General features: G+C 35.1%; 1 protein-coding gene across 1 annotated transcript in view; it reads left to right on the forward strand.

The window, feature by feature from the left end:
• HMCN1 (hemicentin 1) overlaps positions 1-21,315 on the forward strand; it is a 515,334-nt gene that overhangs the window by 327,864 nt on the left and 166,155 nt on the right. Inside the window, exons 37-42 of the mRNA XM_004468435.5 lie at positions 6,848-6,949; positions 7,755-7,931; positions 8,558-8,709; positions 10,641-10,764; positions 14,871-15,046; positions 17,764-17,860. Of these exons, the coding sequence (XP_004468492.2) occupies positions 6,848-6,949; positions 7,755-7,931; positions 8,558-8,709; positions 10,641-10,764; positions 14,871-15,046; positions 17,764-17,860 (828 nt within the window). The remainder of the gene's footprint in view (positions 1-6,847; positions 6,950-7,754; positions 7,932-8,557; positions 8,710-10,640; positions 10,765-14,870; positions 15,047-17,763; positions 17,861-21,315) is intronic.

Consider the following 21,315-nt stretch of genomic DNA (forward strand, 5'->3'; position numbering starts at 1 on the left):
CCAGCAGCCCCCATGGCTACCGTTCCCACACCCATTCCACATTTTCTCTGTGGACATTGGATTGGTTGTGACCATTGCACACCTATGTCAAGTGAGGGCTTAGATTGCACATGGGTACTGGATGCACTCTTCCTGCTTCTAGTTGTAGACACTCTAGGCTCCATGTTGTGGTGGTTGACCTTCTTCAACTCCATGTTAGCTGAGTGGAGTTAGTCCAATAAGTCAAAGTGTAGGAGCTGAAGTCTGTTGAGGCTCTGGGCCTGGGTGTCATATTATCAGTCCAGAGATTCAAATCCCCTACATATATCTTAAACCCAGCACCAACTACAATTCCAATAAAGTAGCATGCAAGTCTTGTGAAAAGAGATCCCCTCTGAGTCCATTTCCATCACGCAGAAACACCAGCTCCAAAGAAGGGCCATCTGTCATGGCAGTGAACCCCTTCTGCCATGACCATAGAACCCGTGGGTCTCTTTATCCCTCAAAAGAACCAATACCTGGGGTTGTATCTACCTTATCTGTCTCTTAGACTCTGTTCAGTTGTACATAGGGGTATTCCTTCTGACAACCTCCAGACTCTTTTTTAGAGACTCACAGCCTTATAATCTCATTTCTCCTCTCCATTTCCCCCTTACATTAGGTCAAACCGCTTCCCGAAGTCATGTTATTATATGTAGACAGGTATATTCTGCTGTTCCGCATTGAATCTTTAATTCAAGGTCATTTTCTAGTTGCTTCTTCAGCTGGTATGTGGTAGTGATCCCTCGGTGCCAGGGAGGCTCATCCCCGGGTGTCGTGTCCCACGCTGGGGGGAATGCATCACATCTACACGCTGAGTTTGGCTGTGAGAGTGGTCACATTTGAGTAACATGAAGGCTGTCAGGAGGAAACCCCCAGGCACAATGCTACTCTAGGCCTTGTTCTTATTGCAGGTGCATAGGCTCAAAAGTGTAGCCATTAGTATCAAGAGCCCACTGTTGGGCCCTCCTTCCTTCCTGGTTCTTGCCGTTGCACCTGGAGGATTGCCGCTGCTCTCCCAGGGCCCACAACAGTGACCCCCCGGCCAGGAGCCCAGTACCCCCTAGCTGTTGTTATTAATTGTTTCCACTATGAGTATATATAGACATTACCATATACCCTGGGCATATGCCCTGTATAACTCCCTGTCAACCATATATATCCTGTCAATAACATCCCATATCAGTATTCCTCTGCTGCCATTGTTGAACCACTCTGTGATCCAAAACTTCCCGTAAAGTGAATCCCAACATAATGTCAGCTTCAGAAGAGTCTTAGATCACCAAAATTCATATATACAATATACAGTATTTCCCCAGATCCACCATAAAACCTTTTCCCTTCCACAGCAATAATCTTTTAACTTATTCATATCATATTTCCTGAAACTGATGTACAGATTCCGAAACTATAGTTTTCAAACAAGGTAACATTTGTGCTTACTATGTGGTCCATACTTTAGGTTGTACAGTTTTCTAAATTTTTTAGTTATCCTATGTTTTGTCTTATGGTTTTCATTATTAGTCTGTCGTCCCCTATATGTTTTTGGTGTAATATTAGCTGTTTTATATTCATCCTCGTGTACTCTCACATAACTCCTCTTTTGCACAATTAGCATTTTAATTTATAATAATCTACTTTGGATTAGTACCAACTTAATTTAAATAATACATAAAACTTTGCTCTTATATAGCTCCAGTACCTTGCCCCTCCTTTGTGATACCAATGTCATACATTTTAACATCTTTATACATTATGTGCCTATCAAACAAATTTATAATTAATTGCTTTATGCAGTTATCTTTTAAAGTAGAAGAAAATAAAATTTATAAACAAAATATACATTTTTACTGAGTTTTATATTTACCTATGTAGTTGTCTCTACTGCTGCTTTTTATTTATTCATGTGGAATCAGATTATGTTTCATTCCTATCTAAAGGATTCCCTTTGGTATTTCTTGCAGGGATATCTGTTAGTAACTGATTTTCTTATATTATTGTAAATATTTTCTCCATGGTTTGTCTTTCATTCCTTTAATGGCTTCTTTTGCAAAATAGAAGTTTTTAATATTAATGAAGTCCAACTTTTCAATTTTCCTTTCATGGTTTGTGCTTTTGGTGTTTTATATAAAAAGTTATCACTAAACCTAAGGTCACCTAGAGTTTGTTCTATATTATCTTCTTGAAGTTTTATAGTTTCACACTTTAAATTTATGTGTATGATTCATTTTGAGTTAATGTTTTATTAAAGGTGTAAGGGCTGTATCTAGTCATTTTTTTTCCTTTGCATTTAGATGACCAGTTTTCCAGCACCAGTTATTGAAAAGATTATCCTTTCTTCATTGAATTTCCTTTGCTCTTTTGCCAAAATTCAGTTGACTGTATTTGTTTGGGTCTATTTCTGGCCTCTCAATTCTGTTCCATTGATCTGTTTGCCATTCTTTTGCCAATACCATACTACTTCCATCACTGTAGCTTTACTAAGTCTTAAAGTAAAGTGGTATCAATCCTCTGACTTTGTTCTTTAATATTGTTTTGGCTATTCTGGGTCTTTTTGTCTTTCCATATAAACTTTAATTCATTTGTCAACATTCAGAAAATAATGCATTTTGATTGGTGTTGCACTGAATCTATAGATCAATTTAGGAAGAATTGGCATCTCAGTAATAAGTCTTCCTGTCTATGAACATGGAATATCTCCTGATTTATTTTTCCCTTCATTTTTTTGAGGATAGTTTTACTGGACATAGAATTCTTGATTGTATTTTTCTTTCAGTACTTTGACTATGTCGTCCCACTGCCTTCTGGTCTCTTGCTGCTTTCAAGATTCTCGTTGTCTTTGTCTTTGGGCAATTTGATTATGATGTATCTATATTTGGATTTGTTTGAGTTCTTCCCACTTGGAGTTTGTTGAGTTTCTTATAAGGGTAAATCAATGTTTTTTCATCAAATTTGGGAAGGTTTGGTTCATTTCTTCAAATATTCTTTATGTCTGTTTCATAGACTTCCATTATGTCTCTGGTAGTATGCTTGATAGTATCCCACAAATTTCTCAGCTCTGTTCATTTTTCTTCATTCTTTTTTCTTTATGTTCCTAGGGCTGGATACTCTCAATTGATCTATCTTCAAGTTTATTGATTCTTTCTTCTTGGAGCTTATATCTACTATTGAGCCTCTCTAGTGAATTTTTCATTTCACTTACTCTACTTTTGAACTCTGGAATTTCTATTGAGTCCTTTTAATAATTTCTGTCTCTCAATTGATATTGTCTATTTGGTGAGACATTGTTCTCCTACTTCCTTTTGTTTTCAATAATGGTTTCCTTTAGTGTTTTGAACATATTTAAAATTTTAAAGTCTTTGTTTAATAAGTCCAATATCAGCAATTTGTCATGAGCAGTTTCTATTGACTGCTTCCTTTCCTGTATAGATTGTGCTTTCTTGTTTCTTTGCATGACTTATTTTTATTGTTTAAAAAGTAGGCATTTTAAATAACACAACATGACAGCTCTGAAATCATACCCCTCTCTCCCAGGTTTTTTTGTTATTGTTGCGCTGCTGTTTGTATATTTAGTGAATATACAGAATAATCGTCCCCCAGAGATGTTCAGAATCTAATTCCCAGAACCTGGATTCCATTACAAGGTGAATTAAGTTTGCAAATGGAATGAAGGTTGTTTATCAGCTGCCCTTAAAATAGGGAGGTTACCCTTGATGTTTCTAGATCTAGTTCAATGTATTCATAAAGGTCCTTAAAAGTGGAAGAGGGAGGCAGAAATTCAGAGTAATGTGATGTAAGAAGGCCTTAACCTACTATTGCAGACTTTAATGATGGAAGAAGGAGGCCACAGGCCAAGGAAAGTGATTACCTAAAGAAACTGAAAAAGACTAGGGAAATAATTGTCCTCTAGAGCATCTAGAGAGGAATGCAGACCTGTTCACACCTTGATTTTAGCCCAGTGAGATTATGTTGGACTTCTGGCCTACAAAACTGTAAGGTAATAAATTTGTATTGTTTAAGTTGCCATGTTTGAGGTAATTTGTAATGACAGCAAAAGAAAACAAATACAGTGACTTTCCTGAACAAAATCTGTAAAGTCTGTGTTCATTGTCCTCTGAAGGGTCTTCTCACGTAACATGGTGGTCGGCTAATATCCGGACAGATTTCTTTGAATTCCTGGAAACAATAAATCTCCCAGCCTTTACCAGAGGCTTGGTGTGCATGTTTGGGTATGCCTTCAATACTCCTCAGCCAGACAGTTTACAATTCTGCCTTAGCCTTTACATCCTGCTTGTACAGATCCTCCAGGTCAGCACGAGGTGAGAACTTAGTGCTTCTTGATGGTCCCTGGACCCACAGACCTGTGCCGGCACACAGCCTTCTAGATTCCCAGGACTATCTTAGAGCTTTCGAAAACCTCCCTGTGAACACCTAATTCCCCATCTCTGACTTTTTAAGGTGTTTTTTGGTCAACAACTTATTTGTCCCAACTGTTATCACCACCCCAGGCAGTTGTTTATTTTCAATTAACGCCCCTGGTAAAAACTGCTGTTTGCACTGAGTGAGCTCTTACTCTTTTCAAATAGACAAGTCCAGTGACGGGATCTCTAGGAACTGCCAGACAGGTCAAATAATGACAATCTCTGGGGATGGTGCTTTTAGGAAGTTCCAAACATATCTGATCACTCCAGTGGCTGCTAAGCTGCTTTTTTTTTCACTGTGATTACAGGAATGTTGGTTTTCAAGGCTACCACTGAGCAAGAGAGGTGGTCATGGAAATGTCAAGTTAAAACACCACAAATCTCACTGTTCTTAAAGAGACTCAGCCATTTTTTCTTGACTAAACATTCCCTGAATTGTTGGAAGGCTTTGGTTAATTTCCGGGGTTGTGATGTTTACATATTTAAAATCAAACCAAGTCAGATACGGACATTTGAAGGACTTTTGTCATTGTGTACTATATCATAAATTAGAATTCAGAGCAGTAAACAAAAATTCTCAGGCATTTCAAGCAGGTAGCGTTATTACTTGAAATTAGAGACCTAGCAAAGGGATTGAAGGCGTGAGGAAAGATAGGGTTTTAGGCTTGGTCTTCAGGAACAACTCCCAGAACAATAGAGATCTGACCCAAAAGGATATTTTAGACTTGTCAAGCACCATATTTAAGTTTTATTATCTTTTTTTTTTATCATTTGCATTGTTTTCTTCTTTTATTCATTCTTTATTTCTAGTTTCTTTTGGTTTATTTCACTTGTCTTTTTCTCTGAGATTCAGGGTTGAATTCTTAGAACACTTATTTTCATTAGTAGTGGTTTTTGAAATATTAATCAGGACTTTAAGATTTCCTCTGAGTACACTACTGCTTTGGTGATATCCCATAGGTTTTAATATTAATCAATTTCATTTGCTTTATCTTTTTCTAAGAATACAACTTTGGCTTTTATTTCTTCTTTAATGCAGTTTTTCTCCATGCAGATTCCTTTATATTATTGCTGTTGATACCTATTCTTTTTTTTTTTATTTTAGTTTTACTGAATTCTGTTTAGATAATGCTTTATTGGGTTTTGTGTGTGTGTGTGTGTGTGTGTTGTAGCCTAATATATAGCCTATTTTGAAATGTTCCAATGACATTTTAAAAGAATATGTATTTTTGGTTAACTATAAATATACCATGTATATGTATATTTATACAATTAGGTTGGGTAACTACTTTTCAAATACTCTATATCCTTATTTTTAGCTTACTGTACAATTTCTGAGGGAGATGTATTAAACTATGCCATTTGCTAGATTTTTTAAGTTTTCCTTGACCTTTTGACTATATTTGCTTTGTGTTCAATGCCTGATGGATTGTAATTATAATAGATTCTTCATGAATTGTACCGTTTCATTTAATGCAAAGCATGCTACTTTGTCATGTTTAATGATTATTGCTTTGTACACCTGTTTGTCATAAACTGATATGTCACTCCTCTCCTTGTATATCTTTGTTCAACTCTATACTGTCAACTTTCTATGGATTCTTTTTTATTGTGCTTTTTTGTGCACTTAGATTTTTAATGAAAAAAATGTCATGTTAACCAAGCATGAAATATTTTGTCTTTTGAACTATGAAATAAACCAAGTCACATTTAAGGCCTTATATATTTGATTCTATTTTTGCCATTTTTTTAGTTCTAATCATGCTGTTCTCTTATTCTTTTTTTCCCATTCCTCCTTTCCATTTTGAGATATTATTGAAGACCTCTGGCAATTCTGTTCTAAATTGTTATGGCTTTTACATTATACCTCTTGGATTTTACAGGTATATTAAATAATAGAACAGCATTATCAGTGATTATTTAAAGCTGAAAATATAGTGTGTTTTATTTTACTAACAATTTAATTGTATATAAACTTTACATCAAACATAAAAATGGATTCTCATTTTTCTAAAATGGTTGAAGTCAGCCCTGTCTAAAGATAAAGATGGAAGCTTTGCCAGAGGTTGATTTCTTCTTCATTAGAAGAATTCACATTGGGTAGATTACTTCTTGGTAAAAGTAATTCACCATCAGACATGTAATTGCCCATTTAAAAATACTCTTTTTAGTCTCTTTAATCACTCTGCTAATCTACGATTCCAAGGATTTTCTTTTATGGGCTTTGAGAAATGGATAATCCAGATTCTGTCCTTCAATTCTACTTGATTGTACAGTTCACTTTTATTAAAATATATCAGTTTACATATGTGAATAAAAAAAGAGAAAAAATATCATTTTCATTGAACAAATAATTTGTTTCAGTATTCTGCTTATGTAAATTAATTACATTTTTGGGACTTTTCCAGAACCACCCAGTCTGGAGGATGCAGGGAAGATGCTGAATGAGACAGTGGTGGTAAATAACCCCATACAGCTGGAATGTAAGGCAGCTGGAAAGCCTTTGCCTGGTATGTTTACTTATGGGCTTTGGAACTACTTAGAGTTTCAAGATTTCTGGGAATAACTGAGACTGTTTATGATAATATAGTAATTATTAACAAAGGAACTGTTATCAAACACATTTGAAGGATAATACAGTGATAAGAATATCATAAGACAGATGGCATTTTTAAATTTTCAATTGCATGAAATAATTTATCAATTTAAGCTATAGAAATATGTGAATTCTTTAATTTTCTTGCTGTCTGCTCTGTGGCCACAATCCCTACAATAATATTTGACATACAAATATGTTTAAAAATATGTTTTTAACTTTTAAAATTCTTATAAGGCAATTAGCCCAAATTGATAACCTTTCTAAATCACAGTAATTATGATGAGAACATTAATTTTTATTGTGTTGGTTTGCATCATTGGTATATTGTTCCTTTCTATCAATAATAATTTATCTTTTTTGTAGGGTAATTGTGTTTATGTGTATAATATTTAGTTGTGATTAAGACTCATGGGCTTAATTTTTACAGATGATGAGAATATAACACAAAAAAGAAATAAAATAGATTGAAAGTTACATATCAAAGAATAACTGTACTGCTGCATTAAAAATAATACAAAGAATATAATTTTTCTAAATTCCTTTTCAGGATTTTTACAGTGACTAGGCTCTTGATGTTTTTCTGAGGTTCCTCCTTGGAACAATCAGTCCTAAAGAGCAGTTTGTTTAAACAGATTCAAATTCAAATGATGAATGTAAGAAAGTGCTTTTAAAAGAAAATATTTACATAGATGATCTCCTATCCCTTTCCATTTCAGCTATTTCATGGTACAAAGATAATCATCCACTCTCAGGTACCACAGGTGTGACTTTCTTGAACAGAGGGCAGGTCATTGATATCGAAAGTGCACAGATCTCAGATGCTGGCATATATAAATGTGTGGCTTTCAACTCAGCTGGAGCTACAGAGTTATTTTACAGTCTGCAGGTTCATGGTTAGTGTAACTTTTCCTGGATTTATTCTGGGGTAAAGAAACATTTAAAATAATTGAGCGCTTCAATAAAATTCTAGTATAAATATTTACCAGTGTTTATTTCCTGATTCCTATTAAAATGCTCAGTTTTCACATGCTGTTGAACTTAGATTTGCTTTACATGAGTTGTTGAAATAGTCTTTGGTGATCTTATTGACTAATGACATTAACTATTCTTATAAATACTCTCTAATAGAATCATAGATATTAATTAAAGAAGCATTTTCTAAGTAACTATCTTTGATAATGCTTTTTAAGAGGAGTTGGTAGTTAACATCCTATAGTGGGAATGTGTGTGTGTGTGTTACTGAAAATCAAGAAATAAATATCCTAACCTCAGCCCTGGCATTGTAAAACTGGACTTGTTAAACAAAGTAGCATAATCTCCTTTTATAATTGAAGATATTAGTGTTTTCCCTCCTTACCTCACAGGTCTGACTGCAATTAGAATCTCAAATAAGGGATGTGAAAGGACTTAAAGAAACAAAACCCACATGTAAAAACATATTGTTGTGGAAAATACATATATTTTTCATTAATGTGAGATGAATATACTTCTATTTTTTTAATCTTTTTTTTTTTTTCAGTGCCCCCAACTATTTCTGGCAGCAATAACATGGTGGCAGTGGTGGTTAATAATCTGGTGAGGTTAGAATGCGAAGCCAGAGGCATCCCTGCCCCAAGTCTGACCTGGTTAAAAGATGGAAGCCCTGTCTCTAGTTTCTCTAATGGACTACAGGTACCATCTTTCTTTTCTTTAGTGAAATCTACTACATTATTACTCAATAAAAGAAATACAAACAGGTAAATTATTAAGGAATTTAAAGAAGAATGATTAACAAACTTCATCCAGAGATTGGGCAGTGCAAGCTTTGTTTGGCTGGTACCAACCTCAGAGCTGGAAGGAGGTCCAGACTCCCTGGGGCAGGCTGGAAGTTGGGTGATACAAGGTGGACATAGGGCAGTCTCCACAGGTCAGGCCATCACAGGTTTATCTCACAAAGTTTCAGCAGAATTTAGGGTTCCAGTGTCCCCACTGATAATATCATCATCCCATATGTCTCCATCCCATTCCTCAGGGTTCCACTCCTTTCCAATCAATGCCTTCACTTTTAGCAGACACCCTGCAAGGTTGAGATTTTTATTTCCTTTGTAATTCAGCTACTTATATAATGAGAGGCTGAGTCTGGTTTTCAGAGATCTCAAGTCTGTGGTTGCAGGAAACAAGATTTTCTTTCAAAGCACATAGAAACTTTCCCATCATTCATGCCCCATTTAAGTTGCAAATTTGAAGCCTTTCACTCAACCCTTTCTTTTGTAACTGTATCCAGCGTATATAGGAGGAGCCAGTCAACCTTATTGTACCTTTTGACTCCACAAAACTGTTAAAGTGCTGAAAACATTCTCACCCAGATCCTTGCCTTTTATAAGTGTGGAAGTAGGAGTATCCAGTAATGATATTTTGTGTATCTCCATTGCCAAGTCATGCCATGGACTGGTAATGGCCACTTCATTATTGAAAAGCGAGTCATTAGTACCCTTGAGTCCAATTAGGGTAGAGAGCCAATTGCAAAACTCCCAGAACCACTTAAGAAATCCAATTTTTAAGATTCTGTTCTTCAAGAACCACCCCACTTCTGGTACCAAGCTGTATTATTCAGGGTTTTCTAGGGAAATAGAGTCAATAGGAAATATCTAAAAATAGTTTGGGATTTTATAAAATTCTCTCACATGACCATGGGGATGCATAAGTCCAGATTCCACAGGCAGGCTGCAAACCAGGGGCTCTGAGGAAGGTCCGATCAAAGTCCTTGATGAGCTCACAGGAAATGGTGGCTGTCTTAAGATGAGCTGGGAAATTCTCTCTGAATGCTAAAATCACTTCCCCTTTTAAGGCATTCAGCTGATTGCATAAAACTATTGCTGACTGCAGTCTCCCTAGTTGATTGTAGGTGTAATCAGCCATCTATGCAGTAAACTCACTAATGCCTAAAATCCATAAATGTCTTTGTATTACAGTTAGCCCAGTGCTTGCTTGACCAAACAACTGAGTGCAACCTGCGAATTGATATAGTAACCTAACCATCACACATGTATATCAAAATTAAATTTTGTTTTAATTTTATTTTGCCTGGCAGAGAACAGAAGTGCTCAGTATTCTACTTTAATCCCTCTTAAAAATCCATTGCATTCAGAATTTAATATGATAAATTCAGAGTTAATGTCAATATTTTAGAGGTACACCTGGATCAGTGGGACAAAAAGGCAATGAATGTGGCTAGTTAATTTATTTGGTTACTACTTTGCTGTTAATTTTAACTTGTTATTTGCTAGAAAAAAAACTTAGAAGGAAAATTAGATCCTCTAATTCTCACTTCTTTCCATCTTCCGTCCCTTGTGGATTTTTGCCTTTGTAGTATTAATGAATTTTACCTTCACTTAATCCTGTATAAAGAGATTCATTTTCATTGGTTGTTATTAAGTTTGGTTCTAACCAAAAGGGAATATGAAAAGGGGATTACATGATGCTTCCCCCACTTTAAAATACAAAGTAAAAATCCTCCTATGGCAAATATCAATAGATTAACCTCAGAAAATAAAAAAGAAAGTCTGTTTGTACTGACCATTGACAGGGGCATGCTGGTTATTTGTTTTTTTTATCATTGTTAGGTTCTCTCTGGGGGTCGAATCCTAGCATTGACCAGCGCACAAATCAGTGATACAGGGAGATACACCTGTGTGGCAGTGAATGCTGCTGGGGAGAAACAAAGGGACATTGATCTCAGAGTATTTGGTGAGGTACTTTTATAATTCTTTCTGCTCTGACTATAGATGTGTTTATGTCCTAAAATCGTTGAAGAAGTTAAATTAAATTGTTGTCAATAAAGAACCATGAATAAAAGAAGTAATAATATTAGAGAATCGACTCAGAACAAATTCTGCCTTTCTGCCTTGATTTTGATTGGTTTTCCTTTTATGAAGTTTCAAGAAATTAAAATGCCTATATCCAACATGTAGAATGTTGCTTTTAGAAAGTACTCTGAAGAACGTGACTATAGAAAACTGCCCTACAATTTGGAAGATAAAATCTTTTCATCAAAGCAAATATTTGTTCAAGTTTCTTTCTTCATCTATTCTACTTAAAGCCATGATTTTATTACTTTACTTTTTAATTATATTTACTATAGGCAGTTTTTCCAATCCATCTATTTGTGGAGCAAAAGTTTAGCTAAACATAAATTTAGACGAAATTGAAGGTTTTTTTTTTCATGCGGCTAGAAAGTGAAAAAGGTATGTCTTATTCTATTATAGCAAATATCCTTCAGAATAAAGTTGGGTTTCATTCATAGATTATGCTAGTCATTCTACGTATATACATCAAGTATACTTTCAACATTGAGAAATTTTTCAGACTTTTTTTCAGTGTCTTATTTGCATTATATCCCTTGGTTAGTGAAAAATTGAAATTGATTCTTCTGGGGCCTCTAGAAGGGTATCTATTTAAGTCCTGCCTCAATTCCAAAGAATTCAGTCCTAATCAAAATATATGACTTAATCTGTTTTCCTTCAGACCATGTGGTTTGACTTCTTTTTATAAATTAGCCAAAAGCATGTGTAATGATCACAAACGATTTATATAATGCCATTTATTTTTAATAAAAAGGACCCTTATTTTAACCTCAATACCATATTCACCTAATTAAGGTAAAAAATGCCAGCTGGCATTACTAGGGATTGCTGTCTACCATCCCCTTTTTCTATCCTAACTGCAGTTGACAGGAGTCCTCATCCAACCTTCATAGTTCTGGTGCTTTGCATCTGAGATAGGTTTATGAAGTCCAGACCTGAGATTCTGTTTCCTTTCATTGTTTACAAAGAACTGGAAGGCTGCCAATGTAAAATATCCTTAGAGAATGATTCATCAATCAGTCTAAGTATGTGACACAATAGCTCCTCTAGTCATAGGCGAGGACGCAAAGGGGTGACATTGTTATTGCCTGGGTTTTAGTAAGCAGTGAAAATCTAGGACAAGCTCCGTCTATTTCTACGTTGGTTAAGGTCAAAAGTGGACCTGGGTGATGATAGAAAGTTGATATTTTCTAGGAGTCATAGAAAGAAAAGAGCCTATTAGGTTGAAAACCAGAATCTTTCCTTTGGTGTAAAAGACAAATGGTGAGCTGTTACAAATGTGTGATAGAGAATGTTAATATGTGTTTAGCATTTGAAATACATATGTACAGCAAACAACTAAAGAATAGTAAATATAAAACAAATTCTTAATCTGAATTTAGTTTCCACTCTATGCTCCACTATTACTATTACTTCCATACATTGTATTCTTATTTGTAACAGTAAACTTGGCAATCTAATGAATGTTAATTTCCAGAAAGAAGTCCTCTTCAGATTTACATTATTGCGTGTAAAAATAGTAGAAAGAGTAAAGAGTGGGAGACAAACTTTCCCTACAATCACGAGAGTAGTTCATTAAAGATTTTTCTCCCCAGTATGAATTCAGAGTATATTTTACCATATTTTGACAAGAAACAAGAGAATTAAGTTTCAAAAGTATTGACATTCCTATAGTACCTTTTCTTTAAAAACTTAAGCCCAGAGAACTTTCTTAGAGCTCACACATTGTCCAGCACCCTTGGCAAGCATAACCCTATGGCACTTCTTATTTTGGTAATTAAATTCAGCAAGTATAATATAATGTGTAGGATGAGAAACAAAACCAGAGTGCGCCCCTTCCCTAAGCAACATAACCACAGAATAAAATAGTGATAACATCTGAGGAAACTGAGGATCTAAAGAGTAGAACCTTATTCTCCTCTCAGACTAAACAAAAAGTTAGAAATAAGAGACAGAAGAAAATAGATGTGTTTCAGTAATATAAATCCTTGTCTGTAATTAGATACACTTTAATTTGTGTTCATTTAAAAAACAAATACATTATTGTTTTTGCATTTTCCTCTCAGTTTAAAAAATAATCTGGTTTCCTTTAGCACTTGATTCAACTCATTTAGCTTTAAAGAAAAGTAATTGAAGGAAAAATACTTGGAAATAAATTAGCATTCTGCTGTATTGAACTGTTTCTGACCTCTGTTTTTACAAACAGCCATAAAGAATTCATGATCTTTTGTGAATTCCATAAATAATCGAAGATAAACATATTTTTATAGAGTTATGGTAGTTTTTTATCCAATGAGACCAGATTTTACCTGAAATTACTTCCAAAGATTGAAATCAACTTACTCTTTTGGTCTTCCAGTGCTGTATCTGTTTTCATGATATCTTAGAAAGTGGCACTAATTTTACTTGTATAGTTACTATTATAGCTGTTTTCATCTCAAACAGAACAGTTGTATATCTTTTGTCTAATGTGTTTCATATCAAAAACAATCCCACTGTTTTCTGTTCCCACATAGATTTGCTTTAAGCTTATTGTGAGCCAAATGTCTGTGTGTTCTATTTAAACTTATTAGAAAGGACATCACAATCCTCTGTACAAATGCTCCATTTGTCTGTTCCAGATATTGTGCAGGGTATTTCTTCCTTAAGCATCAGTTCCTTTGAATTTAGTGCAAGTCCTGTGTCAGGTTCAGGTTCTCTTTCCTTCCATAGCAGACATGGTAGCAGAGAAGTCTCATAATTTCAGAAATACAATGCATCTACTCAAAATCTATTACATTCATTGTTACAGTAACACAATGCTGGGTATCCCATCTGAAACAATGGCTAATGAACTATGATAAGTTCCTTAGCATACAAGGCTTTTGGAAAGTCCCTTAGGATCTATTTCAATGCAATTTAAATTTTATTGTAAAAATGTCTTAGTGTAACTTCTCTACAAATCTGGTAAATTTCCTACAAGCCTGAACAGTTACGGTATTTAATGAGAAATGGCCAAGGAATTTCCCTTCTGTGTTTTTTCAGAGTAGCCTTTAATAATAAGCCTTATATCATCATTAGTTTACGTTCCCTGTATTATAATACTATACTCTCCTGAAAGAGTACTTGAGAGGTTATAGAGCACACTCTCTCATTCTTGGCAGGGCTACACCTAAACCATCTAAGACAAATGATTGTTTACTGTTTCTTAATACATCCAAGGGAAGGAGATTCCTTAAACATCTTCAGGAACACATTTCAGCATCTGACAAGCCTTATTAGCCAAGGAATTCTCATTTTAGTCTTATTCAAATTTCAACTCATTTCTTCTTTTTATGTAATTATGAGTGTGTTGTACAGCTGGTCACTGATTTAGTTTATTCTTTATTGTGTAACTTCTCCCACATGGGCTTCATTCTTTAAAAAATGTCCATGCACCATGGAAAACAGAAGAGCGCTAAACTGAGAGTCAGAAGGCTTCTAGCTTTGCCACCAGTTATGTTGTTTTGGACAAGCCATTATCTGTCACCATTTCGTGTTTTTACACACACAGACCATGATCTCTAAGGTTGATCTCTTTAACTCTCATCTATTTATTTAGTTTACCTTTACCACTATGAAATTTTATTTCTTTTATAAAAACTACAAATACATATTGAATGTATTTTTCTGTCATTTCCAAAATATTTCATCAATGATTTGTTATTTAAAAATCTTAAGCAGCAGAAAACCTAATTCTGGAAATTTCTGAAATGGACTTTTGTGAGAATTTCCAGTTCAAAAAAAATTTTTTTAATGAGAAGGAGTACTATTTATTTTCAACAAGAACACATTAATCAGTGATTTATCAACATATTCTGAAGCAAATGGTGAAAGAGGGTATGTTAGAATGATTGTGATCTACATCTTAAAATAACCAGTAAAATTATTCAGAATATACCCTGATGATTAATGAAGATAATTGGTGTGCTGGCCTGTTCCATCCTGAGGTAAAACCTGTCTTTCACCTAGTTCCACCAAACATTATGGGAGAAGAACAGAATGTCTCTGTCCTTATTAGCCAAGCTGTGGAGTTGCTATGTCAGAGTGATGCTATTCCGCCACCTACCCTGACTTGGTTAAAAGATGGCCGTCCTTTGCTGAAGAAACCAGGCTTCAGTATCTCTGAAAATGGAAGTATGTTGAAGGTAAGACTGTAGATTTAGATTCATTTCTTTCTTCTACATTATTCATAAGCTCAAGGTTTGGGTATTAACCCATTAAAATTGTCAGTTTCATGACTATTTTGTAATTTCAAGTTATAAAAGTCCAGGAACCCTTTTGTGGATAATGCTTTTAATATTTTTCAATTTTATGCTTAGTAATATTTAAATATTTAATTCTATCCAGATTTGTAGCCAGAAGCCTTCTCAAAATATGCATCCAGGAAAATAGTATAGAATACTTTAAGGAGTGTCTGAATTTCTCAGTCATTCAACTCATCAGCAAATATTCATTCTAAGTTCTCTAGATAGAGAAACAAAAAATATATATTTTGTGCACATAGGTTTCTTCCAGTGACTTATAAATATATAATAAATTAAATGAAAAAAATGCTGTGAGACTGCATTAATTACCAAGTGGGTGGTATAGACAATATATTTTTAGGGAGATAGCAGAAGTGAGGCAGTGGTTGTCTAGCATAGTCTCAAAAGGCTATATGGCCCTTTAAGGATAGATGGGATACAAGGCCTGACTAAGGAAAGTGAGTAAGCTAGTTTGGCTGAAACAGAGAAATTTAGCAAAAATGAATGTTTGGAAATAATATTGATAGGGTTGATTTGAGTGAAATAACTGTCAGCATAAATGCTGATATTGAAAGCTATCCTAAGAAGTTCATATTCAGGAAGCACCTGGCTATTAGAATATTTATATAGTCCTCATAATAACCCAGTTGAAAATTTGAAAGAATGGCTAAATAATCTTCTCTTGACTAAATGGTAGAAATGCGGTTTAAGCACAGGGAGTATAGTTTCAGAGCACACACTAACCACTATAATACTAGCCTCCGTAAAGGAATGTCACAAGTAGCAAACAAAGAGAGCCATGTAATGGGGAGTTGTTGATGGGTGTCAGCACACAGGAAGGGCAATAGAACTGAGGGTTCACAGGTAAGAGTGGGAGGGAGCACGTACATGTAGGTTAGGGACGAGAGAGTGAAGACCTTCGGTGTAAAGATCTTGTTATTATAGAGCTGGATGAGGAAAGCAAGGCCAGAATCATTGGTGGAGGGTAGTGGGACAAGCTAATCAATCTGCATAGGCAAAAACGTGCTCTATCCCAAATTCCAAAACTTCAGCTCTGACTGAATGACAGAGGGAGATGATAACATGGAGTCACAAGTCCTGCTAAGGGAGAGCATTGCTTCTTGTAGATCATCTTAGCAAATAACAGTAGTTATAGATGTCCATTTATCTTCAGAGCATAGAACCTAATGTGGCTGGGAATGGGGGAGAGTTGATGGTGAAGAAATCCTGGGGTTCTTTGAATTTCTACCCTGGAAGTAAGTGGGAGACCATTGTGCAGGTCCCATTGTGGAGGGTATAGAGAAGACCCTACAGAAAAATAAGCCTCTATAAAATTCAAACCTAATCAGTCAGTTAAAACTGTCTTACTTTTTAAAAAATTGTAACTATGTGCTACACAAAACAATTAACATACATTTTTAACCCGATCAAATTATAGAATCTTACCAATTTATTTTACCTTGTACACAGTAGGCACTCAGGAAAGGTTTCTTTCTCCTCTCCACCTACTGACTCTCTCCAAGACATGGAGACCTGTTCTTAAGGACCTCAAGCCCAGCGTTGAGTGACTCTGTCACTAATTATGTGACTTTGGGCAATTTAAATCTCTTCATTAATCCTGAATTTCCTTATCAGTAAAATGAGGAGGATGGATTTCAAGTAATCTTTCGGCGTTAATATTTTTTGGATTCTCCTGTGAGTTGACCAAATCCCAGCCCAATTTGTTCGTATTAATCAATTATTATGTGTTTTTGAGTGCCTTCTATATACCCCTATTATTGCTAAATATCTTCAGTGATCACTTCAACCCCAATGTCTCTCCCTCTTTTGGATATTTTACCAATTGTTGATTGTAAACTAATTTGAAAAACACATATGTTGGCTGTGCCTCTTTATTATTTTGTATTATTATTTGTAATTTGTATTATTAAATTCTTTTACATGTTCATAAACTTTTTCTCAACTAGATTGCAACCTTGTTAAATCAGAAACTATATATTACATGAAACTTCTTTATATCTTCCACTTGCATTATGTAGCACAAGCTTCTCAATAATTGTTGAATGGTCAATGAATGACTATAGAGTGAGTATTGATGCATGTTGCAGATAAGTACATAGAAAAATATGTACTGATACCCAATTATCTAATGAGCACCAAATTAAATACTAGGAGATTGGGGCTAATTAAATATAATACCTGACTTGAAAAAGTTTACAAACCAAGTGTGAGAAAAGACATATGCAATAAACCAGTAATAGGATTCTTGTTCTACTAACAATATCCTGGATATATGAAGCCTTAAATTACTATATGAAAATTGTGGGTTTTTTTTACTATTTTATCTGAGTTATATTTAAGAGGTCTTTCTAAACCTTCGGCCACTAATATAAATCAGATTATTATAAGATACAGAAATTAAAATTCTTGTATCTTATTAAGTATTGTATCTGGGTGGTAAATATGTAGCCTATCATTTTACTATTCTCTCAGCTTTTTATACGATTGAAAATCTTCAGAATAAAAATGAAAAAAGTAAGAGATAACAATATTAATAGGAAAATTCCACTTACATGTGAAATATAAATTGCGGTTTCAAAGCATGATTGTGCTTTCAGATTGAAGATGCTCAGGTTCAAGACACAGGTCGTTACACTTGTGAGGCAACAAATGTTGCTGGAAAAACTGAGAAAAACTATAATGTCAACATTTGGGGTAAGTGTAATAAACCCTTGGAACCTGGGTTTAACTTTTTATTCTTTGTGTCAGTTGTTAAAATGACATCTGCATAACTAAAATTGGTTGTTAATGCATAAATGGGCACTAATCAGTGCTTTGAGAGGATGTTGAACTGTCCTGAGTATCAGCTTACATACTTAACTCAAGAGCAACTATAGATAAACTTCCCTAGCCTAAACATATTAGTGATTACAACTATGATGTATGATTCTCCTTTCCTGGAAGAGCAATATGCCCTTGAGTCTCTACAAACAGGATCTTTATTGATTGAGCTTCTCCAGAAACTAGTAGTGAGTTGCTCTACTACTTGAAAATAAACCAAAGGGCCAATAATGTGTGTGAATTATCTTTGTATTTGTGTGTATATATGTGTGAGTGCATGCACTTGTGTGGTGGAAGATGGGGTTATCACACTGACTAGTGATAAAAGCTATTCTTTACCTTGACATTTTACCACTTGTACTAATTAAGAAAATCCTTTTAAATAATCACAACTTCACTTTGTTGATTGCTGTCTGCTAATATTTAAAAAAGTACTCACAAGGAAGCTGATGTGGCTCAAGTGATTAAGCTCCTGCCTACCACATAGGAGTCCCTGGTTTGGTTCCAGGTGCCTCCTAAAGAAGACAGCGAGCTGGGGCAACAGGCAGGCACAGCAAGTTGACGCAACAAAATGATGCAGCGAGATACACAAGAAGAAAAACATAAAGAGAAATATGACAAAAGCAGGGAGCAGAGGTCCACAGTGCCTCCTAAAAGAAGATGAGCAAGATAGCGAGCTGACACAACAGGCAAGCTTGGCAAGCCAATGCAACAAGATGATGCAACAAGAGACACACGGAGGAAAGCACGATGAGAGACACAACAAACCAGGGAGTGCAGGTGGCCCAAGTGACTAGGCACCTCCCTCCACATTGGAGGTCCCTGGTTTGGTTCCTGGTGCCTCCCAAAGAAACAAGGAAGATGAACAGACACAGCAAGTGCAAAACAACAAAGGGGTGGGGAGAAATAAATAAACAAAATAAACCTTTTAAAAAAAAAAAGCACCCACATTCCCAGCTTAGTGGTCTTTATTTTAAATACATGTAATAATTCATTCATATTACATTGAACCCACATTAATTTTGATTGGATTTGTTTAAATTTTTAATTATTGAATCCATGAGCTGAAATTTGCCTTTATTTATAAAAGTTTTTTCATGAAACAAGTTTTTAAAATAAGCTAGGGAAAAGAATTTGATTTCAAGGAGAATGATTTTTTTTAAAAGCATGTATTTACATAGAAAAAATGACCTATTAATTATAAATCATTATTATCAAAAATTCTTGAGGCAGGTTATGAGAAGTGTTGTTATCCGGCCTGCAAAAAGATTAGTTTGCATTTAAATAGTGAAATTTACTGTATAATAGATTTGCATTTATTGCATGTTGGTTGTGTATCATTAAATCCCCTTTATTTCTCTTTACCTTCCTCATTTCTTTCAAATGGGAAAATCATTCATATAACCCCCACTTTAGAAAAGAGACTTATCTAGATGTTATCATATCAATATTGGGGAAAAAAAGAAAAATTAAGATCAACTGGAAACATCATTCAAAAATTAAGATCATTTTGTAAATATTGTGTTTGAGGTACTGATGGACTGTCCATGTGAAACAGTTCTCCATTCAGCCAGAAATATGAACCTGTAGTTTAGGAGAGAGAGATAACAGTTAAAAACATAAGGTTGTTGACATGAATATATAGATAGCAGTTGAGATCACTAAGATACGGGGAAAAGAATGTGTACAACAGATAACGGTAGAATGACTTTCGGGTGCACCAGTGCAAGAAGGGTGAAAGGAGATGCCAAAAAGGAAACTTATAGGAACAATCAAAGAGCTAGAAGGAAAGGATAAAAATTGTCATGGAAACTAAGCACCAATAATGTTCCCAGAAGAAGAACATGGGCAAAAGACGAGTTGAACATGGATGGATAAATGATAAATGAATGAATAATGCCAAACACTGCAAAAAAGCCAAATCAGACTATATATATATTTACTTATGTTAATACTTAAATTTATACACCTGCATATTTATAAAGTATACTTTATAAAAGTATGCTGTCATAGAAAAGCAATATTGTAGTGGAAGGCAGAGTACAATAGAAATAAGAATGATAAGGAAGAATGTTGAGACATCAAGGATAGATTCACATAGGAAAATATTCATGGTGTACCTTTTGTGTACAAGGCACTATGCCATGTGTAGGTTTAGATGTAAACAAGAAAGACAAAGAGACTGCTCTCACTGAATTTATAGCCTGCTCATGTAGAAAAATCTTTAAATACCCAATGAAAATTCTATTACATAAGGGCTATGATAGGAGATTATGTAGGCAGACCTTATCAGGGGCACATCACATCTAAAGATGAGTAGACATTAGAACTATGAAGAAGATAGAAGCATCCCAACTACCTGGAAATGCTGTCTGTGCTCAAGGAACTTAACACCATTCAGTATGGACCCCAGCGTAGTGCAGAGAAGAGCAAGAGAGATGTTAGGTAGCAAAAGTAGAAGGAGGTATATTGAAGAGGTCCTCTTACACCAATTCAAAAGGTATGAATTTGATAAAAAGGGCAAGAGAATATCATTAAAAGGATTTAAAGGAGAACTGAGATGTTCAGATTTGTATTTTAGAAAGAAAGCAGATAAACTCTAGAAGTATTTAAGAGATTGTATCCACAGGATTAATTGATTAGAGGTAAGGACACTGGAAGAGAAAAGAATGAATGTCCTTTTGGCTTGACCAGCTGGGTTGAGTGAACAACATTGTCCTTCTCTTAGAAAAGGAACAAAGGTGGGATAAGTTGAGTTTTGGACCGGTTGAGTTTGACAGTGTCTTTAAGGCATCCAAGTTGTGAGTTGGATATATAAGTCTAGATTACAGAGGAAGTCTGTATACAGACACAGACATACAAGTATTTGTATTTATGGTAATTGAAGTCATAAAGAACTTGGTGGCATGAACCTCAAAGGAAGAGGGGCTTTTTCATGAGGGTGGTTGAACAATGACTGGAAGTTGTACTGGGGAGTGAGAAGGTTTCTCCCAACCCTGAACTCCCAGGAGCTTGGGAAAACAGGTATCTATCACCTAAAAATACTGCAGCCAGAGATGTGTCATCAGGGGGCCCTTTCATTAGCAACTGCAGACTCCAGCCTTTTTGGGAGAAGCATGGAGTTGTAAGCACTCCCTTTGAAGGTTCCAGAGAGAAGCTGGAGGCCAGTGGGGAGGTATGCTGTGCATTCTAGAGTAGATGGCACGTCTGTTTCTTAGACTAAATCTCTTGCCTCTGTCCTCAACTACATGCTATATTTCTGATGTTTCCGTTCTATTCAGCATCTGAGATACTAAATCTAGCCTAGAAACCAGTGGCTGAGTTCAGTT

The sequence above is a fragment of the Dasypus novemcinctus genome, chromosome 13 (assembly GCF_030445035.2).
Source record: "Dasypus novemcinctus isolate mDasNov1 chromosome 13, mDasNov1.1.hap2, whole genome shotgun sequence".
NCBI classification, from domain to species: Eukaryota; Metazoa; Chordata; class Mammalia; order Cingulata; family Dasypodidae; genus Dasypus; species Dasypus novemcinctus.